The sequence below is a fragment of the Oncorhynchus gorbuscha genome, linkage group LG09 (genome assembly GCF_021184085.1).
Source record: "Oncorhynchus gorbuscha isolate QuinsamMale2020 ecotype Even-year linkage group LG09, OgorEven_v1.0, whole genome shotgun sequence".
Taxonomy (NCBI): domain Eukaryota; kingdom Metazoa; phylum Chordata; class Actinopteri; order Salmoniformes; family Salmonidae; genus Oncorhynchus; species Oncorhynchus gorbuscha.
The window spans coordinates 25,447,577-25,457,967 of record NC_060181.1 but is presented as its reverse complement, the minus strand read 5'-3'; the positions used below and the strand labels follow the sequence as shown (position 1 = coordinate 25,457,967).

The 10,391-nt window shown below is 45.8% G+C and overlaps 1 protein-coding gene across 1 annotated transcript in view; it reads left to right on the top strand.

Annotated features, from left to right (window-relative positions):
• Positions 1-8,559: 8,559 nt before the first annotated feature.
• Positions 8,560-10,391, top strand: part of LOC124042742 (growth factor receptor-bound protein 10-like) — a 14,404-nt gene continuing 12,572 nt past the window's right edge. Inside the window, exon 1 of the mRNA XM_046360845.1 lies at positions 8,560-8,730. Within this exon, the coding sequence (XP_046216801.1) occupies positions 8,686-8,730 (45 nt within the window). The 5' untranslated portion in view covers positions 8,560-8,685. The remainder of the gene's footprint in view (positions 8,731-10,391) is intronic.

Here is a 10,391-nt window from a genome sequence, read left to right as displayed (position 1 = left end):
ATGAGCTCTGGCTTTTACTGGACATGAATTGACAAAATGTCCAGCAGAACCGCAATAGAGGCAAAGGCGGTTGGTGATCCTCCGTTCCCTCTCCTTAGTCGAGATGCGAATACCTCCCAGCTGCATGGGCTCAGTCTCTGAGCCGGAGGGAGGAGATGGTTGCGATGCGGAGAGGGGGAACACCGTTAACGCGAGCTCTCTTCCACGAGCTCGGTGACGAAGATCTACCCGTCGTTCTATGCGGATGGCGAGTGCAATCAAAGAGTCCACACTGGAAGGAACCTCCCGGGAGAGAATCTCATCCTTAACCTCAGCGTGGAGTCCCTCCAGAAAACGAGCGAGCAGCGCCGGCTCGTTCCAGTCACTAGAGGCAGCAAGAGTGCGAAACTCTATAGAGTAATCCGTTATGGATCGATCACCTTGACATAGGGAAGCCAAGGCCCTAGAAGCCTCCCTACCAAAAACTGAACGATCAAAAACCCGTATCATCTCCTCTTTAAATTTCAGATAATTGTTAGAACACTCAGCCCTTGCCTCCCAGATAGCTGTGCCCCACTCTCGAGCCCGACCAGTAAGGAGTGAAATGACGTAAGCAATCCGAGCTCTCTCTCTTGAGTATGTGTTGGGTTGGAGAGAGAACACAATATCACACTGGGTGAGAAAGGAACGGCACTCAGTGGGCTGCCCAGAATAACATGGTGGGTTATTAACCCTAGGTTCCGGAGACTCGGAAGACCAGGAAGTAGCTGGTGGCACGAGACGAAGACTCTGAAACTGTCCTGAGAGGTCGGAAACCTGAGCGGCCAGGGTCTCAACGGCATGATGAGCAGCAGACAATTCCTGCTCGTGTCTGCCGAGCATAGCTCCCTGGATCTCGACGGCAGTGTTACGAGAATCCGTAGTCGCTGGGTCCATTCTTGGTCGGATCCTTCTGTTATGCAGATGAATGAGGACCCAAAAGCGACTTAGCGAAAACAGAGTCTTTATTCCAGTATATGGCAAAAGTAATAATCCTGGAAAACTCAAGAAGAAAACAAAACAGGAAAAAACTTAAATCCACTCGTAGTAACGAGGACAGACTGGAGACTCGACCATTGACTGCAGGTTGCTTCGGGAAGGCACCGACCGTAGCAGACTAAGACACCTGCTCACACGCAGCATCTGAGGGAGACAAGACACGACAGGGCGAGACAAGGACACAGCACAGCGAACATCATACAAGGATCCGACAAGGACAGAAGCGGAAAACAAGGGGAGAAATAGGGACTCTAATCAGAGGGCAAAATAGGGGACAGGTGTGAAAAGACTAAATGAGTGAGTTAGGAGAATGAGGAACAGCTGGGAGCAGGAACGGAACGATAGAGAGAAGAGAGAGAGGGAGGGGGAGAGAGAGGGATAGAAAAAGGGAACGAACCTAATAAGACCAGCAGGGGGAAACGAACAGAAGGGAAAGCACAAGGACAAGACAATATATGACAAAACATGACATAAAGTCTGACCCTGGGAATTATAGGCCTGTATCTCTCCTCTGTATAACATCAAAGATCCTGTAGATCTTTGAAACAAAGTCTAATGAATGATTTTCAGTTGGGGTTTCCACTGATTCATGTCTACTTTACTTGACTTTCTTAATCAGGAAAGAAATTGACGTGGGCAATCTTTGTGGAATGGTACTGCTTGGCCTACAGAAAGCCATTGATACAGGTAACCGCTGTCTCCTAATCGCCAAACTGGATGCACTGGGGTTAAGGAGTATCCCTCTAGGCTGGGTAAAGTCCTGCTTGTCAGGTAGGGAGCAAGTGGTAGAGGTCACTGTCTCAGGCAAAACCAATACGTTGTAGTGTTCTGCAGGGGAGCGTGCTTGGGCCACTACTGTTTTAACTGTATATAACGATATGAAAGATCCTTGTTCTTGCAGTCTTTTCCTTTATGCAGATGACTCTACACTTCTGGTATCTCATAAAAGTAAAACTATGTTGGAGAGCATACTTAGCAGAGAGTTTAATAACATTAGCAAATGGCTTGGAGATAATAAGCTGCACTTCTTTCTGGGTCCAGACCTAAATTGTGTGGTTCCTCTGAAATCAGAGTGGAGTTAGACTGTGAGGTGCTGACTACTAAACGTCTGTTAGCTACCTGGGATGCATCCTTGATGGAAGCCCTGGGGGGAGGGGGGGAGGAGAATGGCCACTGAAGTACTAGGGAAGATTAATGCCAGGACCACGTTTTGGGCAAGAAATTCCAAGCTGCTTGATAAGAACTCCATGAGAGTGTTAGCCCTCATTCAATTCCAATTTGACTACTCTATTACTTCCTGGTTTGGTGGCATATCTATTCTTCTGAAGGGGAAGCTCCAGATAGCTCAGAATAAGCTGATCAGGGTAGTATTGAGTCCATGTGCTCACATAGGCAGGAGCTGCTTTCAGGAATTCAATTGACTGCCTGTTGAGGTTAGGGTGTTCCAGACTAGACTGGGTTTGGTTTACAGGACCTTTTATGGTTCTGAGCCCAGATATCTGAGTGATTACTTTCCCCATGTTAGGGATGCACACAGCCACAGCACCAGATCAGGTCTTGCTAATGTGTGCTTTTTCGGGTTCAGGAGTAATGCTGGGAAAGGTAATTTCTTGTATACTTGGAGCCTCAGAGTGGAAGAGTTGTGTCTGCCCATAAAAAGGATGTCTCTCTGTGCAGTTTTAAAAATAAAGCAAAAAACTGTTTGATGTCTTCTGTGCCCATTTGAATGTGACTAGTTTTCCATTATTAAAGTGTAAAGTGATTCCATGTATATGCATGTAGGGCAGCAGCCTCTAAGGTGCAGGGTTGAGAAGCCAGGTGGTAGCAGTCTGATGGCCTTGAGATAGAAGCTGTTTTTTAGTCTCTGAGGGTCTTAGGGGCCAAGCCAAATTTCTTCAGCCTCCTGAGGTTGAAGAGGCGCTGTTGAGCCTTCTCCACCACACTGTCTGTGTGGGTGGACCATTTCATATCGTCAGTGATGTGTATGCCGAGGAACTTGAATCTTTCCACCTTCTCTACTGCAGTCCCGTCGATGTGGATATGGGCGTGCTCCCTCTGTGTTTCCTGAAGTCCGCGATCAGCTCCTTCATTTTGTTGACGTTGAGGGAGAGGTTATTTTCCTGCCACCACCCCACCAGGGCCCTCACTTCCTCCCTGTAGGCGTTCTCGTCATTGTTGGTAATCAGGCCTACCACTGTTGTCGTCTGCAAACGTGATGATTCAGTTGGAGGTGTGCGTGGCCACACAGTCATGGGTGACAGGGAGTACAGGAGGGGGCTGAGCACGCATCCTTGTGGGGCCAGTGTGTTGAGGATCAGCGAAGGGGAAGAGTTGTTTCCTACCTTCACCACCTGGAGGCGGCCCGTCAGGAAGTCCAGGACCCAATTGCACAGGGCGGGGTTCAGACCCAGGGCCCCAAGCTTAATGATGATCATGGAGGGTACTATGGTGTTGAAGGCTGAGCTATAATCCATGAACAGCATTCTGGAGTAGGTATTCCTCTTGTCCAGATGGAATAGGGCAGTGTGCAGTGCGATGGTGATAACATCGTCTGTGGATCTATTGGGGCAGTAAGCAAATTGAAGTGGGTCTAGGGTGTCAGGTAAGGTGGAGGTGATATGATCCTCAACTAGCCTCTCAAAGAACTTCATGATGACAGAAGTGAGTGCTACGGGTCGATAGTCATTTAGTTCAGTTAACCTTTGCTTTCTTGGGTACAGGAACAATGGTGGACATCTTGAAGCAAGTGGGGACAGCAGACTGGGATAGGGAGAGATTGAATATGTCCGTAAACACTCCAGCCAGCTGGTCTGCTCATAGTGTGTTATCCTCAATCATTTTACTCATGTGAATGTATGGCTTTTGAAGTTTTTTTAAATGACTATTATTTAAAACATTTCACCCCCTTTTTCATGGTATCCAATTGGTAGTTACAGTCTTGTCTCATCGCTGAAACTCCCGTATGGACTCGGGAGAGTAGAAGGTCGATAGCCATGCATCATCCGAAACACAACCCAACCAAGTCGCACTGCTTCTTGACACAATTCCCACTTAACCCGGAAGCCAGCCGCACCAATGTGTCAGAGGAAATAGCATACACCTGGCGACCGTGTCAGTGTGCACTGCATCCGCCCTTCACAGGAGTCGCTAGTGGGCGATGGGACAAGGACATCCCTGCCGGCCAAACCCTCCCCTAACCTGGACGACGCTGGGCCAATTGTGCGCAACCCAATGGGTCTCCCAGTCACGGCCGGCTGCGACAGAGACTGGACTCGAACCCAGAATCTCTAGGTGGCACAGTTAGCATGCCTTAGACCACTGCACCACTCGGGAGGCGTCATTTCATGTTTTATTTGTTTTATAATGGTCAAATTAATTAAAATAAACAAACTAAACTAAAACAAGATGCATCATATGGGGGAGGATTTCTGTGTTTTTTATTTTGGGACTACGTGTATGTCAACAATGGACTAATTAAACAAATACCAAAAGATAGTTTTCCTTTAAAAGGAAATGTTCAAATGTTTTAACATTATACTCATCATCTCCAGCACCACCCCAACATCAACTGTGAAAATGACACGTTTCTATGTTTTGTAGTAAAAAGAAGAGGAAGGTAAGTGTTTCCAATTACATCCTCAGCCAATTAGTAGGCCATTAGTAGGCCATTAGTAGGCCATTAGTAGGCAATTAGTAGGCAATTAGTAGGCAATTAGTAGAAAATGAGTAGGCAATGCCTATTCATAATTGTTTAAAATCTCACGACGCACACTAGTGATGTAATTGGAAACACATCTTCCTCTGTCTTTCTTTTTACTACAAAACATAGAGACACGCAATTTTCACATATGTTGATGTTGGGGTGATGCTGGAGATGATGAATATGAAGTTGAAAAGTGGTGAAATGTTCCGTGGCATGTGACATTCTACCTCTCTGAACCAACACAGAGGTTGATCTTTGGGTCTTATCTAGAGCCTGAAGGGGTAGACCACAGTGTGTGTGTGTGTGTGTGTGTACATGAGTGTGTGTACATGCGTGTGTGTGCGTATTGCATGTGGGTGTGGTTAAAAAAAAAAGGTTGGTTAAGTGGTAAGTTGAGTTTGAGGCTGAACTGTGGCCTCCAATCAAGTTAAGACATCACACACACACCTACACTGACCCACAAAACAACCACTTAATTCTGCATGCTCATAAAGTCTAGACGCTTTGCTTCCATCTTTCTCTCCATGAGATGGTCAGATGTTTGAGATGGAGTGGGGAAAGGGGGAGAAAGAGGGGTGAGGGAGAAGGAAGGAGCAAGGAGGAAAGGGGGTTAAAGGAAGAGAGAAAAGAAAAGTGAGGGAGAAGGAAGAAAGGAAGAGGGTGTTAATAGTTCATATGTGATGAATGATTTGACTGAAGAGTTTTACTGACACACACACACACATTCCTCGCTGTTGATGTGGCCTATGACAACACCCAGCTCTCTCTCTTGCTGTGGGGCTTAACATAGCTAGCATTTCATGCTCTGTGTGTGTGTGTGTGTGTGTGTGTGTGTGTGTGTGTGTGTGTGTGTGTGTGTGTGTGTGTGTGTGTGTGTGTGTGTGTGTGTGTGTGTGTGTGTGTGTGTGTGTGTGTGTGTGTGTGTGTGTGTGTGTGTGTGTGTGTGTGTGTGTGCGTGCGTGCGTGCGTGCGTGTGTGTGTGTGTGTGTGTGTGTGTGCGTGTGTGTGTGTGCGTGTGTGTGCATGCATACATTCTTGTGTGCGTGCGTGTACTGTATGTGTGTCAATGTGCATTTGTGTGTGTGTGTATGTGTGTGTATGCTTGCATACATGCGTGTGTGTTGTGTGTTTACTTATGGATGCTGTGTTAGGGGCCAGCTGGCATGCAACGCTCCACACATGAGGCTGATTATGGCTCAGTATTACAGTACTGACATTCCTCTCTTTCTTTCTCTCCTTCTGCCTCTCACTCCTCTCTATCTTTCTGCCACTGTTTCTTTTAGTGCTGAACAATTAACCACAATGTTGTTGTTGTTTTTTTTAAACAACTAATTAACCAAAATCCATTTTATTATAATTTTTTTGTGAGATCAATGCCCAGTTTCACTAGAGATAAATCAGATCATGCCCGAACTGAGCGATGTAGTAGGGTTTTGTAGTTTCCAACAGGCCAATATACAACATAGTTTAGCGCAGAAAACTTGGTAATTAACTACAATGACCATAATCCATTTCTCACCTACTTGTCCAGTCTGTGCAGTACAGACCATATAGGCCATTAGTGGCCAAAAGGCCATTTTAGAATGGGCTGCTCCATTGAGGGATTCCTCCATCCTTCCACCATTTTAAAGTAGTCAAAGTAGTGTGTGTGTGTGTGTGTGTGTGTGTGTGTGTGTGTGTGTGTCTGTCTGTCTGTCTGTCTGTCTGTCTGTCTGTCTGTCTGTCTGTCTGTCTGTCTGTCTGTCTGTCTGTCTGTCTGTCTGTCTGTCTGTCTGTCTGTCTGTCTGTCCCCCCAGTCTGCCAGCCCCTATACCTGACGTGATCACTGTCTCAAACTAAAAAAAAACTTTACAGACTATTTCACTTTAATTAACAAACTCTTTCTCCCCCATAAAAGACAACAGAGATCTGTTCCTCACAATGCTCCATACCTGACCCCTCATCCCTCCATCTCACACCCATCTGTAGAGAAGAGAATGGCAGGACGGCTGGAAGGGAGAGGAGAAAAGAGGTGGGGGGGAGGGGGAGAGAGGTCTGATAAGAGAAATTGAAACCGTGAGGCAGCTAGAAAATGTGTGTGTGCATACATACACACACACACCTCCAAACGAGCTTCAACGCCATAAAACACTCCTTCCGTTGCCTCCAACTGCTCTTAAATGCAAGTAAAATTAAATGCATGCTCTTCAAACGATCGCTGCCCACTCCCGCCTGCCCGACTAGCATCACTACTCTGCACGGTTCTGACTTAGAATATAAATACCTAGGTGTCTGTCTAGACTGTAAACTCTCCTTCCAGACTCACATTAAGCATCTCCAATCCAAAGATAAATCTAGAATCGGCTTCCTATTTCGCAACAAAGCCTCCGTCACTCATGCTGCCAAACATACCCTTGTAAAACGGACTATCCTACCAATCCTTGACTTCGGCGATGTCATTTACAAAATAGCCTCCAACACCCTACTCAGCAAACTGGATGCAGTCTATCACAGTGCCATCCGTTTTGCCACCAAAGCCCCATATACTACCCACCACTGCGACCTGTATGATCTTGTTGGCTGGTCCTCGCTACATATTTGTCGCCAGACCCACTGGCTCCAGGTCATCTATAAGTCTTTGCTAGGTGAAGCTCCGCTTTATCAAAGCTCACTGGTCACCATAGCAACAACCACCCATAGCACGCGCTCCAGCAGGTATATTTCACTGGTCATTCCCAAAGCCAACACCTTTTTAGGCCGCCTTTCCTTCCAGTTCTCTGCTGCCAATGACTGGAACAAATTGCAAAAATCACTGAAGTTGGAGACTTATATCTCCCTCACTAACTTTAAGCATCAGCTGTCAGAGCAGCTGTATACAGCCCATCTGTAAATAGCCCATCCAATCAACTACCTACCTCATCCCCATATTTGTTTTTGTTTTTCTGCTCTTTTGCACAACAGTATTTCTACTTGCACATTCTCATCTGCACATTTATCACTCCAGTGTAAATTGATAAATTGTAATTTACTTCGCCACTATTGGCCTATTTATTGCCTTACTTCATTTGCTCACACTGTATACACATTTTTCTATTGTGTTATTGACTGTACGTTTGTTTATCCCATGTGTAACTCTGTGTTGTTGTCTTTGTCACTTTGCTTTATCTTGGCCAGGTCACAGTTGTAAATGAGAACTTGTTCTCAACTGGCCTACCTGGTTAAATAAAGGTTAAATAAATTAGTTAAATTTAAAACACACACACACACACACACACACACACACACACACACACACACACACACACACACACACACACACACACACACACACACACACACACACACACACACACACACACACACACACACACACACACACACACTGCACAATCCACTGGCTGAGTCACAGAGAGAGGTTAGCATTCAGGCATTATCCTGCCCAGCACAAAAGGAAGGACTCTCTTAATCTCTCTCGCCTTCTCACTTTCTCTCCCCCTGTCTCTCTCCCTGTCTCTCTCCCTCTCTCTCTCCCTCTCTCTCTCCCCGTCTCTCTCCCTCTCTCTCTCTCTCTCTCTCCCTGTCTCTCTCCCTCTCTCTCTCCCTCTCTCTCCCCCTCTCTCTCTCTCTCTCTCTCCCCCGTCTCTCTCCCTCTCTCTCTCTCCCTCTCTCTCTCCCTGTCTCTCTCCCTCTCTCTCCCTCTCTCTCCCCCTCTCTCTCTCCCTGTCTCTCTCCCTCTCTCTCTCCCTCTCTCTCCCCCTCTCTCTCTCCCTGTCTCTCCCCCTCACTCAATCCCTGTCTCTCTCCCTCACCCATATTCCTTGTTCCATTTCTATGTCCTGTCCCTCTCTCCTTCTCCCTCTGCCTCTCTCGTGTTCTATTTACCTCTGTCCCTCCCTCTCTTCCACTCCTTTCCCCTCCCTCCCCTATCCCTCCCTCTTTCTCTCTCTTCCTCTCTCTGTCTCAGCAGAGTAAGGCTCAGTGTGAAAATGCCATCGTGCTCTCCTGACTGTTGCCTCTTTCAGGCTGTAGAGGTAAGCATATGCGTGTGTAGTGGGTAGGGTTTGTTGTGTGTGTGTCTGTGTGTATGGCTTTAGTGGTGATGACATTACACATTTAGAAACGTTCTCAAACTACTATGAGAGGCAAGAATATTTTTATTTTGTTTCTGGCGTCTCCTTTCTAGTTTGTACCCTTTGTGTTCTCTGCACGGGGGCCGGGGGAGGCAGAAAGAGCTTTGGCGTCATTTTTGATTTCCTGTGATTCTCTGTGTTCTACTGTGGAGTTGTTTCTAGTGTCATGTGATACTGTGGAGTTGTTTCTAGTGTCGTGTGATTCTGTGTTCTACTGTGGAGTTGTTTCTAGTGTCGTGTGATTCTGTGTTCTACTGTGGAGTTGTTTCTAGTGTCGTGTGATTCTGTGTTCTACTGTGGAGTTGTTTCTAGTGTCGTGTGATTCTGTGTTCTACTGTGGAGTTGTTTCTAGTGTCGTGTGATTCTGTGTTCTACTGTGGAGTTGTTTCTAGTGTCGTGTGATTCTGTGTTCTACTGTGGAGTTGTTTCTAGTGTCGTGTGATTCTGTGTTCTACTGTGGAGTTGTTTCTAGTGTCGTGTGATTCTGTGTTCTACTGTGGAGTTGTTTCTAGTGTCGTGTGATTCTGTGTTCTACTGTGGAGTTGTTTCTAGTGTCGTGTGATTCTGTGTTCTACTGTGGAGTTGTTTCTAGTGTCGTGTGATTCTGTGTTCTACTGTGGAGTTGTTTCAAGTGTCGTGTGATTCTCTACGATATGTTTTGATGGGTTTGGGGATAAAACGTTGAATGATTGAAATAACATTTTCTGCAGACATACAGCACACCCTCTCTCTCACATGCTCACACACACGCACACACACACACTTCCCTGCTGGGAGAAAGAAGATAGATATATATGTATGTATGTCAATTAATAAATATCTAAGTGGGTGTGATTTTAAAACGTGAATATTTGTGTGTACATCGTTAAGTGCATATGTGTATTTTTAAGTGTGAGTATTGTATATGTTTAGGTGAATGTATGTATATTGTCAGTATGTTTGGTGCGTATATCTCAGAGGTGTGTATGTAGGGTGTGTACATTATATCTCAGGTAAATGTGTATGTTCAGGAGCGTGTGTTAAAGGTTGAACCGTGGTTTTTAGATGATATACATACAGTCATGGTCAGCGTTCGAGGATATCCTCACTTACAGATCAGAAAGCTGTACCACAGGAGCCGGATTCAACCATCTAATGGAACGGCTAGAAAGTGTGTGTGTGTGTGTGCGTGCGTGTGTGTGTCAGTAACAGTAACAGTCCTACTGTGTCTCTGTTTCCCCAACCCAGACTAAGTCCTGGACCTAAAAGACCAGTGTGGAGAATCTCTATTGATCAGGAATAGGCTGTTTCATTAACATTTCAACTCACTCAAAATGAGTCCGGATTATTATGGCATGGTAATAAGACATAAGGCAGCATCATAATGCAGTATAGCTGCAGTGTTACAGTTTGTGTTCAGAAGGAACGGCTCGGCTTACCCGGCCCTTAATGTTTCAGCTACTCTTCACAGTGGCCTGTTTGTAATGACTGTAAATGTATTTTGTGACCCTTTATTCTAATAAAGGTGAACAGTGATGAGGGGGCAGGACTGTGTCTTTTATAATGATCGTATTCATGTTTTT